The sequence below is a fragment of the Dipodomys ordii genome, unplaced genomic scaffold (genome assembly GCF_000151885.1).
Source record: "Dipodomys ordii isolate 6190 unplaced genomic scaffold, Dord_2.0 Scaffold100, whole genome shotgun sequence".
Classification (NCBI taxonomy): Eukaryota; Metazoa; Chordata; class Mammalia; order Rodentia; family Heteromyidae; genus Dipodomys; species Dipodomys ordii.
In genome coordinates, this window is record NW_012267316.1 from 1,235,608 (window position 1) to 1,256,917 (window position 21,310).

The 21,310-nt window shown below is 38.6% G+C and overlaps 1 protein-coding gene across 7 annotated transcripts in view; it reads right to left on the reverse strand.

Annotated features, from left to right (window-relative positions):
• The window catches only part of Dlgap1 (discs, large (Drosophila) homolog-associated protein 1), a 338,446-nt gene extending 318,728 nt beyond the window's left edge, over nucleotides 1–19,718 (reverse strand). For 3 of the 7 annotated variants that reach the window (XM_013027147.1, XM_013027148.1, XM_013027146.1), the window contains exon 1: nucleotides 18,678–19,718. In XM_013027147.1, coding sequence (XP_012882601.1) covers nucleotides 18,678–19,652 — 975 coding nt within the window. In that variant the 5' untranslated portion in view covers nucleotides 19,653–19,718. Of the gene's footprint in view, nucleotides 1–14,341; nucleotides 14,442–14,801; nucleotides 14,950–18,677 lie in introns of those variants that run through there. The other 4 variants (XM_013027154.1, XM_013027149.1, XM_013027152.1 and 1 more) reach the window with 4 other exon arrangements.
• Nucleotides 19,719–21,310: the final 1,592 nt, after the last annotated feature.

The following is a 21,310-nucleotide window of genomic DNA, read 5'->3' on the forward strand; positions in this document are numbered from 1 at the left end:
AGCTGGTTCAATAATTAATATAATTTATCACATCAACAAGAGCAAGGATAAGAACCACATGGTTATCTTAATAGATGTAGAAAAAGCATTTGACAAGATCCAATACCCCTTTCTGGTGAAGGCTCTGGAAAAACTAGGAATCCATGGAACATTCCTCAATACAATAATGGCTGTATGTGACAAAACCTACAGTCAGCATTATACTTAATGGTGAAAAACAAAAGCCATTTCCTCTGAAATCAGGAATGAGACAAAGATGTCCAGTCTCTCTACTTCTCTTCAATTTAGTATTAGAATACCTAGCTACAGCAATAAGACAAGATGCAAACATAAAGGGCATTCAAATAGGGAAAGCTGAAGTAAAACTCCCTCTTTGCAGATGACATGATGTTGTATTTAAAGAATACCAAGGACTCCACTCCCAAATTCCTCGAGCTGATTTGAAACTTTGGCAAAGTAGCAGATATAAAATTAGCCCTCAAAAATCAATGGCTTTTCTGTATGCCAACAATAAGAAGAGTGCGGCTGAAATCAGGAAAGCAACTCCCTTTGTATTAGCCCACCTAATCTTTGATAAGGGAGCTAAAAAAAAAATAGAATGGAAGAAAGACAGCCCTTTCGGTAATGGTGTTGGCAAAATTGGTTAAATACCTGTAGAAAAGTAAAGCTGGATCCTTATGATATATAAGGATCAACTTCAAATGGATCAAAGAGCTCGAAGTCAAAGCAGACACCCTGGAAACATTACAGGAAGGAATAGGAGAAACCCTAGGCCACCTTGGCACAGGCCGAAGTTTTCTGAATGGAGACCCAGAAACACAACAAATCAAAGAAAGGTTGGACAAATGGGATTGTATGGAGTTGCAGAGCTTCTACATGGCAAAGGGCATAGCTAGCAAGATCAATAGAAAGCCCACGGATTGGGAGAAGATCTTCACTAGCCATACAATGGATAAGGGTTTCATATGTAAAATATGCCTGGAACTCAAAAAATTAAATCTCCCAACAACAAATCCTCAAAGAAACAACTGCCCGATAAATAAGTGGGCTAAAGAGTTGCAGAGAAACTTCTCTGAAGAGGAAAGAAGAATGGACAATAGATACATGAAGAAATGCTCAGCCTCTCTAGCCATAAAAGAAATGCAAATCAAAACAACACTGAGATACACCTCATCCCAGTTAGAATGGCTATAATCAAGAACTCTAATAACAACAGATGCTGGAGGGGATGTGGCCAGAAGGGAACCCTACTGCATTATTGGTGGGAGTGTAAATTTGTTCAACCACTTTGGAAAGTAGTATGGAGATTCTTCAAAAGACTCCCCATAGAGCTCCCCTGTGACCCAGCAATCTTACTTTTGGGCATTTACCCAAATGATCACAAACAAGACCATACCAAAGCTACCAGCACAACTGTGTTTATTGCAGCATTATTTACCATAGCTAAGATATAGAACCAATCCAGATGCCTCTCAGTAGATTAATGGATCAAGAAAAGGTGGATATATATGTGCATATATACGTACATACACACACACATATATATATGAATTCTATGCCTCCATCAGAAACAATGACATTGCCCCATTTATTAGGAAATCAAAGACTTGGAAAAAATTATATTAAATGAAGTAAGCTAGGCGCAAAGAATCATAGGTCCTATGGTTTCCCTTATTTACAATAACTAGTATATGTCTGGGACAAAAGCTATGTACATATGACCAGGTAAGATGATGTTAACTGAAAAGAACCCCAAGATAAGGACACAAGTGGTTTTTTCTTTCTTGCTTTTTGTTTCTAACCTATTTATAATATACCACATGACTTTTTTGTTTCTTTATATGTTCCTCCCCCATGGTATAACCCCTGTTTTCACTGTATTTGATGTTGGTACCCTGCATCTTATATATACACATCTTTAACTTGGGGAGGGAAGGGAAAAAACAAAATGCTTAAATAGGGATACAGGTTGACCCATTGTAACAATGAGATGTACAAAACACTATGTTAAAAAATGAACTTTAGAGATGTACAAGTTGTTATGTCGAAAAACGAGCTTTACAACTTTGGCAGGGGGGAGGGGGGAGGGGGGGGGGAGGGGAGATGGGAAGAGATGGGAAGGAGGAAAAAAGAAAAACAAAGAAAAATGAACTTTGCAATTTAGGCAGGGAGGGGCGTTGGGGGAGGGGGAGTGTAGTAGTTGAGGTGGGATGGAAGGGACGGTAGTGGAAAAACAATAGAAGACGTAATAATGCTTGATAGGCAATGTACTCACTCAGTACCTTGCTCATGTAACTGTAACCCCTTTGTATAGTATTTTTACAATAAAAATGTATTTAAAAAAAGAAAAGTAATAACAACAGATGCTGGTGGGATGTGGCCAAAGGGGAATGCTGCTACACTGTTGGTGGGAGTACAAACTTGTCCAGCCACTTTGGAAAGCAGTATGGAGGTTCCTCAAAAGACTAAACATAGAGCTCCCCTAAGATTCAGCAATCCCACTCCTGGGCATTTACCCAAATGACCACCAACAAGACCATACTAAAGCTGCCAGCACAACCATTTTCATTGTAGCATTATTCACCATAGCTCAGATATGGAACCAACCCAGATGCCCCTCAGTAGATGAATGCATCAAGAAGATGTGGTATATATACTCAATGGAGTTCTATGCTTCCATAAGAAAGAATGATATTGCTCCATTTGTAAGGAAATGGAAAGGCTTCTAAAAAATTATATTAAGTGAAGTAAGCTAGACCAAAAGAAAAGTAGGTTGCATGTTTTCCCTCATTTGTAAGAACTAGAATATGGCTATGGTATTCTTAATAGGAAATCTCAATAACCAACTGCTTAGTGCCCAAGACCGTATATAATGGAATGTATCTACATGAATTCCAATATATGGAAACAAGAGGTTGTTTTTAGACCCCATATAGTTTTTTCTTTTCTTTTTTCATTTCTCTCAGGTTTCTGTACCTTGTATCTTGCATATAAGATTATTCAGTATGTGGAAGGGAAAGGGATGAACCAAAGTAACATTGATACTCACTTGAGACTATGTTGAATGTGAACATTACCACCTGGCGGGGGGGATAGTGAAGGGTATATAGGAGATAATGAGGGATGGGATAACAATGATTAAAAACAAAATGTACTCATTACCTTACTTATGTAATTGTAATCCCCCTGCTTATCACCTTTTCAATAAAAAATAAAATATAATTTAAAAAGTGGGTGAGGCAGTAAAGTCTGTGAGACTCCTATCTCCAATTAACCACCAAGAAGCCCAAAGTAGAGCTGTAGCTCAACTGGTAGAGTTCTAGCCTTGAGCGAAAGTGCTCAGGGACAGCTCCCAGGCCCTGAGTTCAAAGTCTCAGGACCTGGACATGTGTACACACACCCATGTGCATGTGCACACCCACCCACCACATAGATAGAAAATGATGAGTAGAGAAACATAACAAGATCCAATTATGTGCTGTCCAAAAAGAACCAGGGAGGACACAGTTAGACTGAAAGTGAATGAGTGAAAAACATGCATCATACAAATGAAAACTAAAAGAGAGTAACTATCTTACATATACTTTAAATAAAAAATCTGTGGAAAGAAAAAAAGGTCATTATATATTAATTAGGTGATTCAGCAATAGGATATGGCAATAAATTTGCATGAACCACAGCACGTAAATATAGAAAACAAATAATAGATGGAGTGAGAGGAAAAGAGAGGAGGGAAGTGGAAGAAAATGGGAGAGAAAAATAGGAGTGAGAGAAAAGAGAGAGGGAGGGAGGGAGGGAGAATAAAAATGCAATGTAATGATAAGCAAGGGACTTGAACATTTTACCTACAACAATGGAAAGATCCTCCAGGCAGAAAATTAACAGAAAAATAGCAGATACAAAGTATATTCTAGACCAAACAGACCTAACAGACATTTATAGAACATTAACTCCAGCAATTTTGGAATATATATTCTTCATTAACCATGGAAATTCTTTAGAATGGGTCATAGGTTAGACTATGATGTAACTCTTAATTGTTAAAACATGAGGTTAAAATCATGCCAAATATCTTTTTTGATCAGAATGATTTAAACTAGAAATCAATAACAAGAGGTACTATGGAAACTTTACTAATACATGTAAGTTATATAACATGTTCCTGAATAATAGAGCAAAAGAAAAGAAAAATTAATTTTTTCATAAGTAAATAAAAACAGAAACATAACATCCCAAACCTATGGGTCACAGTCCAAAGCAGCTCTAATTTTTAGCAATAAATACATTTTAAAAAGAGGGAAGACCTCCAATAAATAAACTAATGTTGCATCTCAAGAAACCAGAAGAATATAAAAAAAATTCAATTCAAAATGAAGGAAAGGAAAGAATATAGAACAAAATAGGAATAAATGAAATGGAAGCTAGAAGAACAAAATACAAGATCAACAAATGATTATATTGTTTTTCTTTTTCTTCTTCTTTTTAAAATATAAGTCTTTCAGATTTTTCTGACTGTGGGCATTAAACTATGATTCTCAATCTAGGCCTCCTGAGTAGTCAGTATTACAGGCATGAACCATCAGCACCTGGATGTTTCTCCTTAAAAAAAGAAATCTGTAAACCCTTGGCTGGAAAAAGAGAAAGCATTCAAATAAATAAGAGATGAAAAGACATTATAGAATCATAAAGCATCCTAAGTCTTTTTATAACTAATGATATGTGAAAAAATTGCATGACCTAGGGCAAAGGGATAAATTCCTGGACTCGTGCAATGTACTACGGTTGAGTTATGTAGAAACAGGAATCAGAACTGAGCAATAACAAGTAAATATAATTAGCAATAAAAAATCTCTAATCAACAAAAAGGCCAAGACCTGAAGTCTTTACTGCTGAATTCTATCCAATAGGCACAGAAAAACTGACACAACTATTCCAAAAAGTTGAAGAGGGGGAAACTGCCAAACTCATTCTAGCAGGCCAGCACCGTCCTGATATCAAAGGCAGACAAGGACACAATTTAAATAAAGAAAATTTCCAGCCAATACCTCTGAAGAACAAAGATGAAAAAAACACTCAACAAAATTGGAACAAACTAAATCAACAGCGTATGAATGTCCGCCATGGCAAGTTGGATTCACCTTAGGCGCACAAGGATGACTGGATGTATGCAAATCCACAATGTGATCTATTATATCTGCAGAAGGAAGAACAGTACCACACCATCATTTCATCAGATGCAGAGAAACCATTGGATACAACTCAACACCCCAGAATAAAAACTCTCAATAAAGGAGATAGAGAAAGAACTCATATTCACAAAATAGACTGTATAACAAACCATAGCCATTATACTGAACAGGGTAAAATTTAAGTTTTTTCTCTAAGATCTAAAATAAGACAGGATGCCAACTTTTCACATTTCTACTCAACATGAAACTAATTGTTTCTAGACAAGAGAAAGAAATAAAGACATCTAGACTTGGAAGGAAGAACTTAAATTGTTTCTCTTTGAAGATAATGTATACTTTACACAGAAGACCCTAAGAACTACAACAAAACAAAACAAAACCCAACCAAAAAAGCCTATTAGGATCTAATAAATAAATTCAGTAAAGTTTCAGGAAATAAAATCAATGTACAAACATCAGTCAGATTTCTAGTCAACAGTGAAGTACCTAAAAATGAATCAAGAAAACCTATCAAAATACCAGTGATAGTCATCACATAAATAGATAAGACAAATTTTTTTTTTTTTAGTTTTCCAAGTAGTGTCTTGGCTTATGCACAGATTGACCTTGGGTCTTGTTTCTCCTGTCTTCATCTCTCAAATAACTGGTATTATAGGCAGATACTATCACACTCACTTTGTTTGAGATATGGGCTCATTAACTTTTGCCTGGTCTGACCTCAAACCATCTCCCCCTGGGAGATGGGTAGATTTTATAATGGGGACAAAATAGGAATTACGTTGCAAGCTGTGTAAAACTTGTATATAAGGCTGTAATAGAGAGGGGAGATTTGCGTTGAAGCCTCCAACTCTTGCATCAATGTGAGTTGCTCAGTTTTTAGATTGGTTGACACTTTTTCCTTTTTTTAAAGAAATAATTCAATGGGTGCTGGTAGCTCACTCCTGTAATCCTAACTACTCAAAGGCTGAGATCTGGGGATCCTAGTTTGAATCCAGATTGGGCAAGAAAGTCTGTGAGATTTTGTTTTATATTCAATAAACTACTCAGAAAAAGCTGGAAGTGGCGCTGTGGCTCACGTGGTACAGTGCTAGCTTTGAGCACAAAGAGGCTTAAGGAGAGCGCCCAGGCCCTGAATTCAAGCCCTAAGACTAGCACAAAAGAAAACAAAACAACAACCACCACCAAAAAACCCACAAATAACTCGATGGGTTAAAAACAATGAAAAGCACTGGGATTGGTGATGTTTTGAGCTCTTCTAGAAACTCCTTTCTTTTGACTTTGTGTGTTTTCTGGGAACTTATAAAGAAAGGCATACCAAAATACACTCTAGAAATTCAGTCCTAGAGGGGCACAAGCTACTGTCAAATTAGATTCAGGGATTAGCAGGGTCTTGGGCAAGAATACAGAGCACCACGACAACTGGTCTCTGCTTGCTGTATGATGGAAGGAATGCTAACAGCACTCTATGATGGATGAGCTGCAGGAGGAAAGTTCATCTCCCCAGACCTCAGTTTCCTCATCTGTAAATGAATGGTTTAGACTAGCCTGCCAGGGAAAATTATGCAACAAACTAGCCCTTAAGGGATATTAAAGAAGAAGAAGCTGGGAACAGTGAAGGGGAAAACATTACAAAACATTTGCTTTCCTTTTGTTAAGGACAGCTCAGGAGACGGGTCATATCTCAGGTTTGTTTTAGTAAGTTCAGTGACGTAAAATAGGAAGGTCTTGTTCCAGGTTTCTGAATCCAAAACTTTGGAGGTTTGGTGAAAGATGCTGATGGGTGGAATGTAAGAGACTAGAGAAAAGGCAGGCCAGTGATCAATCAACTGATCCAGTGATCTCTGTGATCAAGAGTAGACTGGAAAGAGAAGTAGGAGAAAAACTTCAAGCTGTCCATTATGGAATAGCTACAAGAATTGGTTGTCTAGCTTTACAAATAGACTCTAATAATAATCATTTTTTAAAATTGTTATTCAAATAGTAATTGGCTTCAGGAATTTTAAAAAATAATATGAAAATCAAAGTATTTGTTTTTGAGGTAACAGAGTTCACCTGAACATTTTTGATGGTTTAGTTCATGAGATCATCTGGCATGAAATGAAGGGTTTCATTTTCCATGCAGTGATTGCGTAAGTCATACACGGCAAAGCGACCTACACAATCATTTTCGGCCTATGGATCTGATTTTTTCATAAACCACATCTTATGCACCTTTCACAGAGAGCTCTTGTTTCTGGTAGATGTGTTTCACCTCCATTGTAAAAGCCTTAGAGAGAAGGCAGCAAGCAGGAAAACCAGCTATTTATAGGCATTTTTTTTGACTAAAAATGTCTGCTCAGCATGCCATGGAATACTTCCAAGAGGTGGGAGAACAGGAAACGATCTAAAATCAGCGCGAGTTCTGGAGGAGTGTGACGGGGGACGATTTCTACATGGGAGTCATTTGCAGAAAGCTCAGGTTTCATTTGCAAACAAATGACAGTTACTTTCCCTGATACTCTGAGTTAGTGAAGCCCGCTAAACTTCTATTAGTTAAGGAGGGGGTGGGAGGGGAGAGAGAGAGAGAGAGAGAGAGAGAGAGACAGAGACAGAGACAGAGAGACAGAGAGAGACAGAGACAGAGACAGAGAGACAGAGACAGAGACAGAGAGAGAAAAGCAACCAGCGCTGACTGCTTTAAGGATTCCAAGTAGCTGACATCCTTGTAGGTACTTTAAAGGGGGAAACAATCCTGTAGGAACTCTCCTCTCCATACCTATTTCCTGATGAACGAGTTGCCAGCCAGATGGCTGCTCCTAGAACAAGTGCGAGAACATGTGGTCTTGATGTGAACTGCAGGTCCTGGTGATCTAACAGGATCCTGCTGGGCCCACAGAAAATCCTTACCATCATCCTTTCCCATTTTCATAACTAAAAATGGCAAGGCCATTTGCTCAAGCTTTTTGAAATAGACAATGGTATGAAATGTAGCTCATTCTTCCTGCCAATTTTCATTTTTATTTATTTCTTTATTTTTCATTGTTTTGCTGGCAGTGGGAAGCAGGTGGAATAGAGAGTCTTAAGACAACCAAAAGCCAGATGGTTGATGGAGGAAGCCTGGGAGAGAGAGGTACTGAAAGGGTTCTGGCTGCCGTGTTCATTTGCTCATTTGAATTCCTATAGCCTTCCCAGGATGATGGCTCTAGCTTCAGCAAGTGGAAAAGACTGAGTGAGGGATGTTGAGCAGGAGTAACGAAGAGAGAGATGGTCCAGGACCCATCCTCCTCTTCCACTGATGCTATTAGAGCTCATATCTGTCCAATTGCCATAAAGGAAAATACTCCTCAGAGAGCCAGGTTAGCCAGGAGGGGAGATGAAACTCACAGACAAGTCCCACAGCTATTGCTGTGGATGAAATCTGTCCTTCTGATTTACCAAAGCTACCTGGAATAAGGCAGCATGGAGTGGGCAGATTTAAGGGATAAAAACAAAAGCAAGGATTGTGTGATCAAACTAAAGCTCAAAGAGGCTAGAAGGATTGTGTGTTTACAGAGCTCTGAGGAACGCTATGAAACCCTAATGAGCTGAGAAGGATTATCCTAAGACTGACCCTTTGTGGTCCTTTCACCTGTAAACAAAAGCTTTCTGTGTTCTATATGCACACGGTGGGGGTGGGGTAGGGGGATGGTTAGCCCTCTTACATGCTGATCGAGACCAGCAGTCACCCTAACATTGAGAGATGCTGACCTTTCCTTCAGGCTCAAATATACTCAGCCTAACCTTGCTATTATAAAAATCAGATCAGGGCTGGAACTATGGCTTAGTGGTAGAGTGCTTGCCTAGCATGTATGAAGCTCTGGTTTCGATTCCTCATTACCACATAAACAGAAAAAGCTACAAGTGGTGCTATGGCTCAAGTGGTAGAGTGCTAGCTTTGAGCAAAAGAAGCTCAGAGACAGTGCCCAGGCCCTGAGTTTGAGCCATAAGACTGGCAAACAAATTAGATCAAACAAAATACAAAGGAAAAAGTAGTATGGTATATGGATCACATGGGGGAAAACCCAGTAAAAGCTGAGGGCATATGACTTCAAAACAATTTCAGTCTACATTTTAAAGTTCTTTCTCAAATTTGAAAGTAATCTATTTCCTCTAACTTCTGAAGCAAATACAGTCATATTGTCATACCCATTTTACAGACATAGAAATGAAGCATTTAGAAGAGGGGCTCCAAATTGTGTAGGAAGCCAGAGAGACACATGAAAGCTGGGAAAGGTCAACTGGAGCCTATGTACCTATCAGATAGGCTCTACTGCCCCCTACAGTAAAATAAAGCTCACAGTTCTCTACAACTGGCTTAGTTAATGTGGTTCTGGGATTAATTTCCACCAGAATCACACCAGATCTATGGAATTAGAAACTCTTAGGTTGATGTAGAATTTTCCCTGTATAGAAACCATCAAGCTGGTTCTTCTGCATGTAAAATTAAGGAAACTTTATTCTAAATAGGCTGTGACAGAATAATAATGAATGATAAGTGACTGCAGATATATATGATTTTGTACAGGTGCATACAGGTGTTGTCATAGTCATATGTATCCATACAAAGGACATTTTGTCACTTTTCATTTTCAACTTTAGAGATAGACGTTTCTCCCAGCCATTCTTCAGGTCTTAATTTGGAATGCAGTGACAAAGATCGGCCTGTAATGTAATGTATTTGATTTCCTTGTCCCAATACATTTCTCCTACATGCTAATACTTATACGTGTATGTTTATGTATATGGTACAAATGTATGTCATACCACCTATACACATGTATCATTTTGAAAATATACTAATAGCTATGCTAATTTTTATCTGAGGAAAATGAAAAGAGACTCTGCTAGACAGCAGAAGATGCTGGAGAGATGTATGTTATCTTCAAAATTTAGATCTAGGGCTCTAAGTGTGGCACCTAATACTTATTATACTCACATATTTAAATGTAGCTCATTCAGTTCTGTGTGTCCTCTTTTGGAACATAATTTACTCATGAAAAACTTAGGATACAGGAAGGACTTTTTTGTAATAGATGAAATATAACAATTTCTCCCTCCCTTCTTTCCTTCCTTCCTTCCTTTCTTATTTCCTTCCTTCCTTCCTTCCTTCTTTCCTTCCTTCCTTCTCTCTCTCTTTCTTTCTTTCTTTTTATTTCTTGTATCTTCTCTTTATTTTTTCTCTCCCTCCCTTCCTCCCTTTCTCTCTTCCTTCCAAGTAAAAAAATACTATCATGATTCTTGTGACCACATAATTACAAATTGTGGGTAATATTTAGTTAATAACTGTTTTCATCTATTACAAGTCTTTGCGTCTATAAGCTTGCTTTCAGCCTGACTTGCATCAATTACTTTGTTTTGCTTTTTGTCTGTTTATGCCTCAGTCCCACTGCCACAGAAGAAAATAGCATGTCTGGTAAGCTAGTCTTTATGAAGAGCCTTATGTTTTCTTTCTTATTTTTTTTATTGTGAAAATACTGTACAGAGGAGCCTTAAGTTTTTGCAGGCTGAGTATGAAAGTAAGAATGGAATAGCTCTGATAGTTGGGTGGTGAGTCTACTTATTTGGAGACTGATCTTGACAAGATGTTTCCTTAGGGTTTACTTTTCTAATTTTAAAAAGAAGAAATTGAACAAGGTTATTTCAAAAGTATACAATGATTATTAACTGAAATGTAAGTCAGTAGAAAAACATGATGTACACACTGTGGGAAGAAGATGGAAATGGGAAAATGCACAGGGCAGTTTTCCAGTGAGAAGGTTCTATTATTCTTAAAATGTCATTTTGGAAGAAAAAGAAAAACTGTGCCTTTATGTATACACCTTAAGATTTTAGAGCCATAGAAGGTTAAGTCAGGAAACAGACAATCCTGTGAACATAAACTGTAGTTTAAAGAGAAGAGGGAGTAGAAGACATTTTCTTTCATGGTTATTGGATGCCTCATTATATGAAAGAAACTAAAAATTTCTTTTTTCTTCACTCTAAGGAAGCAAGACATCCCCAGCTAGTCTACTAATGACCCAAGATAAAGTTCAGTGTAATCACTGGAAAGGCAAGGTAATGTATTTTTGGGAAGGCTTGAGAAAAATCTGTTTCCCCACTTCAAAGTTATTCATTTTTCATGGTTTTTGTGGTCTGGTACATTTAGAATGGATCTGATTTCATCCATCAGAGATCAAAGACAGCAAAGGTATAAATGTGTGTGTTAGAAGCTCAGTATAGGCATACTTGTGCAGGTATGACCTGTAATACACATGGGCCTGGACACAGGCCTACAGCATACTGGAAATCCAATCCACATTGCTGTGTTTCATAGATGATTTTTCCATGTTGCTAGCCTGATTTCCAGGGGATTTTTCCTAATTCTGTGAGAACAGTGGGTAGGAATTCCAATGGACCCAGAGCAATGGCCTAATACATATGAAATGAAATACCAACTTATCTAGAAAATTCAATTTGCAAATGTACCGACAGGTCTCTTTGATCTAAAAATTGAAACAACACATGAAATATTGGCCAACTAAAAAAGAGTTTTTTGTGATAGTCCTGTATTTTTTCACATTTAATGGGTGAGAGAGGTCTTGCTCTGGTTAGGTGAGTGTTCTCAAAGATACAGAGGAATCAAAATAGTGGAAATAACAAATAGTCAAGATCAAAGGCGTAAATGATATGTCTTTCCTTACACTACATTCCCACCATTACCTCTGTTGATTAACGATAATGAAATAATTCTTCATATTACCTTTTAGTTAGAAGCAGAGATGACTGTTGGAGAATCAATTGGCTTGGAGATTATTCTAAGTAAAAAGCATTCATTGAAAAAAATTAATATATCTCCCCACTGTGGTTTCAGGCTAAGAATTTAGACACTTAAATATGCATTTACTAAAACCAGGTAAAAAACTCTCTCTGTGTTAGAATGTCTTTCAAATGGCAGTTACTAAGCTACCAATGGGGTGTGAGGTAAGGATCAGAAAAGATGTGCTTTGAGAAGCAAAATAAATGAGCCATAGACATGAAGTAAGGGGAAAGTGTGGGTTCAAATTTTCAGATGAGTAATACAAATCATAGTGAGGTGACATAACTCTTCATGGATTTTATTAATAGTAACCTAGTTTTACCTGAAAAGGCAGATTTTTTTTTACTCTCCCAATCTTCCCTGGAAACTGACAGAAAATATCTGACTGTTATGAGATACTATAGTTTGTACCAAATGAAATTTTAGATTTCAGAATTTAAACCTATACACATGGCAGTTTTTATGGTGATTGAATCGTGCATCAGTGAACTCTAAGATCGTAAACTCCAGCAACAAATTCTCTTTCAAAAAGAAAAAACTAATAAGAAGCTGAATCAAGTAAAAGTTGTATTCCATTGAACTTAAATTCATGACAAATGATAAGAGAACCTAAAATTAAAATGGTCAAAAATAATCTTACTATAAATCAAAGCTTGTCAATATTGCATACATAGGTGTATACTTGCAAAATATATATCAAATACTGATTCTCTGTGTGTATATATATGTATACATATGTGTGTGTGTGTGTGTATATATATATATACACACACACACACACACACACACACACACACACACACACACACAAACTGGCCTTACTTGAGGTAATGGAGAACTTGAAACAAGGGACCAATGTGTTCTACCCTTCACAAATCACTTTCACCTCTTGTCAAACCATAATCTCAAATAGAAATTATGGATGAATTTATAGAATAGAAGCATCAATAACCTTGACTTACCAGCAAGTTGTACCTACCAGTACATCTTTCTCTAAGGAGAATGAAGAAGAGGAAATAAAGTTTACTAGCTACCAAGAGATTCAAGGCTGTTTCTTTTACCTTATGCTAACCATAATTACATCCTCAATTAGCAAGTAGATGTTTCATGCAGAAACCTCCAGCTGTGCTAACCCAGTGCTTTTGGTGCTGCTGAAAATTACTTTGGTACAATAAATTGCTGATCAAAAAAAAGTTTTATTTTTTTTAAATAACTTCCAAAAGGGCTTTGGTATTATTTTGAACCTTCTCTTTATCACTGCTGAGCCTTTTGGACTTCAGCCTTATCACAGTGCTTTCCCAACTGTCTTTTTTCCCCCTTGCTATTAATTGGATATAGGTAACAGTAAGAATGATAGGGAATTGGAGAAAAAGACAAAGAGATAGAATTATAAGAATCTATAGCTCATCACCCAGTCCACAGTCAAAGCTAGCATCAGACAAGAGTAAGCTAATTTTTCTACCAATGAAGGCACATCTCCACTAAGATCAGTGAAAAGTAAGTAGGAAGAAGACTATGCTAACCAAATAGAAAATATAGCCAAGACTTTTGCACCTATTTGCTGAATTATTAAAACAATATTAATTAAGAAATAAAATCCTCAGTGTGCTTCATAACATTTTAGAGAAAGGCAGCAAGAAATATTACAATAACAAAAGCCATAAACAGAATTAACACTTTCATAAATTTCATGTCAAGTTATTTAAATATAAGTAATACAAGTTAAGTTGTTCTAAGACTAGAGAAGGAAACAACCCATCCAGAGAAAGAAAACTCCTACTAGGCAAAGAAGAAAATAGTTTTGAAACAGATTTGAGAAATAACTGTATCTACATTAATAAAGGAAAAAACAACTCTCAAAAGCAATCCTGTACTCATATTTGCTATGAATGCTTCTTGAATGGTCTTCTATGGATTTTTATTTAAGCAACAGATAAAATGAAACAAACCAAAAATCCCCCAAAACTCAAAGGATCAGTAAGTACTCAGGATCATTATGTAGGAAAATGATTGCTCACATATCATCCACCAGCTATATAATGTCCTTTAACATAGCACCCGGGATCATGCCAATTTATTTTATGAAGCCTTTGTGCAGACAGATTTATAGGTACCTGACACTCCCACCTGTTTTCATATGATCTGTACATATATTGGTTTATCAGCTCTTATGTCTCATTAGGCATTATTTAGACAAGAAAGAAAATAACAAAATAATAAAAGTATCTTTCTCACCCTCTTCCGTGAAAAACACAACCCACTGGACAACACAAGCCAACCACACACACACATGCACACACTTATCAAATACAAAGTAATAAAAGAGTTATACCCAAACCTGGTCAGTCCTTCCATTTCTTGAAACCTGCACGCAAACTGAAGAAACCCACTCAGCCTTAAAAAGGTCGATCATTTTGCTGTCCTAAAATTTCATATCTGAGAGTGCTATCTTTCTCAGTTCCTGTCTTTCTCTCTCTCTCTCTCTCTCTCTCTCTCTTGCTTCCTCTCTCTGCGTGTGTCTCTCTCTACTTCTCACGGAGAGCGTTTGCTTTCCCTTTTCCTGTATCTGCTGCTGGATGAATGCAAAATGCACGATTTGAAGTGATTTTTTTCCTTTGAGGTTAACAGTTGGAAATCTAAAATCTTGCTCTCCTGAATGGCTTTGTATGCCACTCAATACACACCACGTTTATAAAAAGAGGCATAATCAGAACCGAGAATTCTGCTTCTTAAATGCAAAAACAAAACAACACCCCTCCCCTGCAGTCTATTTTATTTACTGAACTATTAGCACTTACCCTGAGATGTGCCATAAATGCTTTATTCCAAATGTATAAAAGCCAACCACATCTCAACTGAGAATTAAACAGTTTTAGTGTCTTCAAATCCATGCTCCTGCTCCCAGCCTTAATACAGACAGTCACTGGCAGCAGTACAATAGTGCTAAACAGCAGACATCTGATTCTTGACATTTAAAAATAACAATATTGGGGGAAAAGGGAGTCTTTTTAAAAAAATTAACTGAAACAGCTTGTGAGTGAGCACATATCATTAATTGACTATGCTGACAGGTACAATGCTTGCAAGCTAAGAATGTATTTCTAAGCCAATGACAGGCACAGGTTAGATACCTATAGACTTCTTAATTTTTTGAACACAATCTTGACAATTCTATAATCAAATGAATTCTTGAATTCTAATAGATAATTCTACAAAGACAGGCCCAGGGATTTGTTAGTATTTTGATTTTATTATTGATGAATATTAATTTAATTTAATCTTTGTTCAGTCATAAGTAAGATGAGGGACATGATCACTTACTTCATTGCTAGGGTAAGTTCATATCTATGCCCTACTAATGCATGCACACAGTCCAGGCCAAAGGCACGTGTACATTTGCTACATTAAAATAAGATGTATTTATTCCTATATCTCAAGCATATTATAGAATTAGACAGATTTAGAGCCAATGGTTACCTTTTCTACTTACTCTCTATGCATCACCAGACAGAAAATTTTAATCATTTTGTGTCTTGGTTTTGTCTATAAAACCAAATAGTGCTCACTTCACAAAGTTGTTTTGAGTACTAATTGGGATTATAGCCAGTTCTTAGTACAGAATATGCTACTTCCTCCTCTGCTTTGTTGTGTGTGGGGAGATTATAGATTGGGCAGGGTTAATGGAAAGAATTCAGACTTCCAAGGCAGATGAACCAGTATGGAGCCACCATGTTGCTACTTCCTAGCTGTGTGTCCTTGGGCAGCTTACTTAACCTAATTTGCTAAATCGAAGGTTTTGCAACTGTGAAATACCTCCAGAGTTTTAAAGAGCAAATTAGATAGCACTTAAAAAGCAACTGCTTTTAGTAAGTAGTGAACACCTCTGAAATGAGAGTCTCAGGCCTTCCACCTCTGGAAAATTGTTCTAATTAGTATTCTGACATATGTAACTTAGTTGTTTAAAAATGTGGACAAAGAGAATAAGGAGGGGCTAGGAAGGTGGTTCAGTGGTAGAGTGCTTGGCTTGCATGCATGAGGCCCTGGGTTTGATTCCTCAGCACCACAAAAGTAGAAAAAGCCAGAAGTGGTGCTGAGCTGAGGGACATTGCCCAAGCCCAGAGTTTAGGTCCCACGACGGACAAAAGAAAAAAAATCAATAAAAAAATGTGGACAGAGTTTATAGTTTTCTGACAGATAAAGGAGGTCATAAAGATGGAAGGGAAACTCTGGACCATGTTATTAGTTATTGGTAGGTCCTTATTTCTACTCAGATGCTTGTATAACAGTGCTTTGTCTTCTAATTAAATCTCACGGTGCTGATTGAAACACATTTGTAAAGACAGCTTTATATTAGTTAGTAATTAAGGGAATATTACTGAAAACAACAAAAACAAAAACCTCCCATATTTCTCTAGGTTTAATTCTAGGAATGAACTCATTCCTAAATTGTAAATGAAATTTACCTTATGGGAACCAACTGAAGCTAGCTAAGCCTATTTCCAGAGAACTTTCACTGGATGGCAGATTCTTTCCATTTCCTAGAAGCAAGAATAAAACTGGAATCTGGGTCTCAGGAGGGATTTCCTGATGAATATACAGTTCTTCTTTCTCTTTTAATTTTTTTGAATCTTTATCTGGGTGGTGTACACCTGTAATCTTAGCTACTCAGGAAGATGAGATCTGACAATTGCCATTCAAAGCCAGCCAGGGTAGGAACAATCTGTGAGACTCCTAATGCCAATTAACCACAAAAAGCCAGAAGTGGAGCTGTGGCTCAAGTAGTAGAGCTCTAGCCTTGAGCAAAAGAGTTTAGGGACAGCACCCAGCCCTGAGTTCAAGCCTAATTAACAACACAAAAAATTCTCTTTTGAAGTAGTTGCTCAAAGTGTCAACAAGTCAACATGTTCCTTTCTTCATATGAACTCTTCAACTTCAGCACATAGGACTGAAAGAACACATAGTTCTCCATTTTGTAATACTATTATTATTACTTTTATTTTTACTAATATGCCATCCCTTATTTTGAAATACAGAATTATTATTTTTTAGCTTGAAAGGCTTGCATAGAATCCAATAAATGTCAATATTTTTAAAATAAAGTATAACTTGGAGTTTATATTTAAAAGATTAAATTACCATGGCTAGAAGTTAACTATTGCTCAATGTAGGATAAAAATAATATTGTTGATCAATCCTTCAATAAGTTCAAGATTGAATGCAAAGATATTTTGGGTATCAGAGACATGATAGCTATCATTTTGAGAGGGAAAGGAAGCAATATTGAACTGGAGAAAGCATATGTATGATCCATTGTACTTGGTGTTTTATTTCTGTAGTTGAGCGATAAATAAATTATTGTGTTTTTGTTTCTTTGCCCATGGGAAGGCTGTGTCCCTTGCTGCTTTATCTCAATAAACAGTCCTTGTCTATAGAAAATTGAAGCCTGTTTCTTTCCCTTCTCTTCCAATTTCCTAACCTTCCACAGGAACTGCTGACCACATAATTGTGTCTTTTTTTTTTTTTGAAAACTATCTACATTCTGGTGGCTTCTTCTGAACTTTGGACCTGGACTCTGGCACTGTCCTTGCCCTTGACTGTCAAAGGAACCAGATTTGTCACAGAGTTCAAAGAGGGTAACAAGAAGAACTCAGTGGAAAAAAATATCTCCTTGCATTTCTTCTTGACATGGGAATGAAAGTGATTATACATTTTTTAAAGTCTAGAAAAAGATGTTTTTCTAAAGTCAGTAGCAAAGAACATGAGAGAAAGAGAGAGAGAGAGGGAGAGAGAGAGAGAGGGAGGGAAGGAGGGAGAGAGAGAGAGAGAGAGAGAGAGAGATGCTCCAAAAAGAAACAATCCAAGGATCATTTTTGTATTTTAGGGGAAAACTGCAATACTGGAGGGAGGAGGTAAGGAAGAAAAAGAAACCCACTTCTCTGATATTTTTATCCAGGTGGAAGGATAAACCTAAGGGGACCATGGAAGGGGAAGAGCAGCCTGCCTGGAGCCTGTCCCTGTGTGGGATTTATATGCTGACACTAATTGTATTTTATTGCACTGATGCTTCCCCCTTATCCTCCTCTGCTGGGTTGTCCTGGGCCTCTGCAGCTGTGCTTGTCAGATCCCCCAAACTGCTCCCTCTCCACCTCCTCAGGGCATCATCCTGCTGTGCTGTGCACTGGGACTGGGTAGTTACTGTTGGCGATTGTCATAGTGAAAATGTACATTTATCTCTCCCCCCCCCCCATTAATAGCTTCAGCTGAATTTTACAACTAAAATAACCCTGAACAGACCCAGTTAAATGCTTTTCAAAATTGAGATCTTTGTTTACTTTTGGAAAAAAAAGGTGGGTTTATTTTAAATTCCATGTACACTCCCCATCTTGTCTCCTCCCCATCCCTGATCTCTTAGACAAAAGAGGAACACAAGACTTGAATAACTCTTGCCTTTGTGTAGGAGTATTTTGGAAAGCACTATATCTAGTCTCTGGCTGAAGCTGGTAGCAATTGCTTCCTGACAGGAGCACTCAGCCACTGAAATGGTAAAGGATATATATGCTCAGATACATACAGACACCAAGGAATAAACCGAGGACTACAACCCAGGAGAGAGATGACTACACAACCAAGCCAGGAACAACGTCAAAGCACCCATTACACAACAAAAATGGTACCTGCAGGTACTGGCAAGAGCGTTCTTGCTGACAGGACTCAGACTTCACCATGGCTTGGTCCATATTCACTGAGGCTTTCTGGTAAACCTCCCGGGCTCTGCTCACGGTGAGCGTGGAGGACCACGCGCTCTTCTTCAGGAGTGGGGCATCCAGGTTGACCGGCAGGTTGGCACATGTGGAGCACTTGACATCATTGTTACTCCGGGAGGCCTTCACCGCCTGCTCACTGATGGTGTTGTAGGCCTCCATGAAGTATTGTGAGGCCGAGCGATCGGGGCACCTGCCCATGGTCATCACGCCCGAGGGTGTGTGGTAGATGCACATATCGCCGTCGAGGTTGTCATCAGAGCTCCACCAGCTTGGAGAGGTCGGGGAGGTGTTGGAGGCATTGGATCGCGCCTTGGATTCTGAACGCCGCTCCTTGCTTTTGCTGCGCTTGCCATATCTCACAGTCTGCGTCTCATCCGGGCTGGCCTTTCCCCCATTGACGCTGCCCTTGGACGGCCCCTCTAGGGAGTGGGACTTGGTGAAAAGCTTCTGGACCGAGTGGACCAGGTGGCGGATGCGGCCAGGGCTGTCGCTGCGGTGCTCCACGGCCGTGCGCTTGTACTGCAGGGTGTGGTAGCCATCCCGGTTGAGGGGCAGCTGCCTCTCGAACTGGTCCAGCAGGTTGGCGGGGATGCGATTCGCCTTGGTGGCCAGAGTGCGGGGCACCAGGGCGCACTCGTCCTTCAGCTCCTGCTGGGACGTGTAGTGTCTACGTGGGAAGGTGCTGCTAGCCAGGGGGTCGCTGAAGGGACCCACACACTCGGCCTGGAAGGAGTTTCGTTGGGTGTAGTAAGGGTGGTCGGCAGGGTGGTGGTCCACCGGGCTCAGCAGGTACGGCTTGCGATCCGAGCGATGGGACAGCGAGTCACAAGCAGACTCACAGGTGATCCCGTGGTGATGGCTACGGCTGCCGGATAAGCCTTTCATCGCTGCCCGGAAGCATCCACCGGGGGCATGGGCACCCCCTTATCAAGTTCCAGACCCGATCTGGGCAAAGACCTGAGGGAAGAAGGACAAGAGCAAGGAAACAGTAAGGACTTCGCTGTCCATTTTGTGTCGCTGTCTTTGAGGATCCTGTCTGCTATGCTGTTGGTTTTCTAGTGGAAGCGCTTATGGGCATCTTTACAACCAGTTTCCATGAATGAGCTGTTGGAGATACTTTCTCACAAAGTTCATTCTCCAGCTGAAAGTTGGAGATTCTAGGGGGTAAAAGCTAGTAAACTGGGAGAGAAAAAACTATCTGATGCTCACTTGTCTTTTTTTTTTTTCTTTTCTTTCTTTTCGTACTGGGTAGTCTAAGCTGGCCTCAAAGTAGATACTATTTCCATCACTCCAATAACTGAATGTACCTTTGCCTTGCTTCTCTGGCTTTATTTTCGAATGGTATGTTAATCATAGACAGAATACATTCAGTGCTCTGGGGAAGCCTTTGCTGCCTGCCCTGGCAGAGAGGATTAGCTTCCTTTTTATTTTCATGGCATCTAATTCACACCTTGCTCAGCATTATTTGCATCTGTCTCCCTAAAGTTCCTTGTGGCCTGGCTTACCTCTTGAACACTTCTGACTTCTCTCCCTATCTAGCACAAGCCAGTCTTTTAAACACATAGAAGTATTCCCTAATTTGAAATTTAAGGAACCTCCATGCTTCTTTCCAAAGTGGTTGAACAAGTTTACACTCCCACCAACAATGCAATAGGGTTAAAAAAAATACGAGTTATAAAAGAAAAACCCTCAAAAAAGCCCAAAGAAGCTAATCACGCCTCAAAATTTTAAGAGAGATCTTTTTATCTTCTGTCACAAGCATTCTGTTTGGAATTCTGAAGAAACAATTACAACATACAAAAAAAAAAATCTCCTTAGGTAATCAGAATTGAAATCAGAGTTAAAACAAGTAAGATATGGCAAATAAATCTAAGATGTACTTTTTTTTTTTTTTGTATTTTGAGGGTCAAGGATGTCCTCTAAGCAGATTAAATGGAAAAAAAAAGTTTAAAGTGGCTACTCTGGGTATCATGTCATCTCTTCTTCCTGGTTATTAAGATTTGGATCTCCAAAGGCCAAGTGTTGAAGGTTTAGTTGGCAGCCTGTGGTGCTATAGAAAGATGGTAGATGGGGCCTATAGGGAGACAGTGAAGTCACTGGGACCCAGCCCTTCTTCTCCTTTTGCTCTATTCACTTCCTGTTTTTTCCTGAGATGAGATTTCTTCTACCACAAGCATCAGTCCATCATGGACTGAAAACAATAGGACCAAATTATGAGCCAAAATTAATCCTTTCCTTGATCATCTTGCTTTTCTCAAGTATTTTGTCACAGCCAGAGAAAGCTAACACACTGGCTTAAGATTTCTGGTTAAATTGTTGTAAGCCATAGAAAATGGACAAAAGAAAGGCCTCTTTAAAGTTCCTGAGGGTGTGATGGAAACTCCTGGCCTAATTTTTAGCTTAACCTAGGGAGATAACTGCAGGGAGTGGGAACTCATGGTGAGTTTATTCTGAGCTTTTGAGTCTTCCTCAAGCTTTGGTAATGAGGCTACAGTTTCAACAGCTCTGAGTATTTTCTTTTGATTCCAACACAGTGTGTTCGA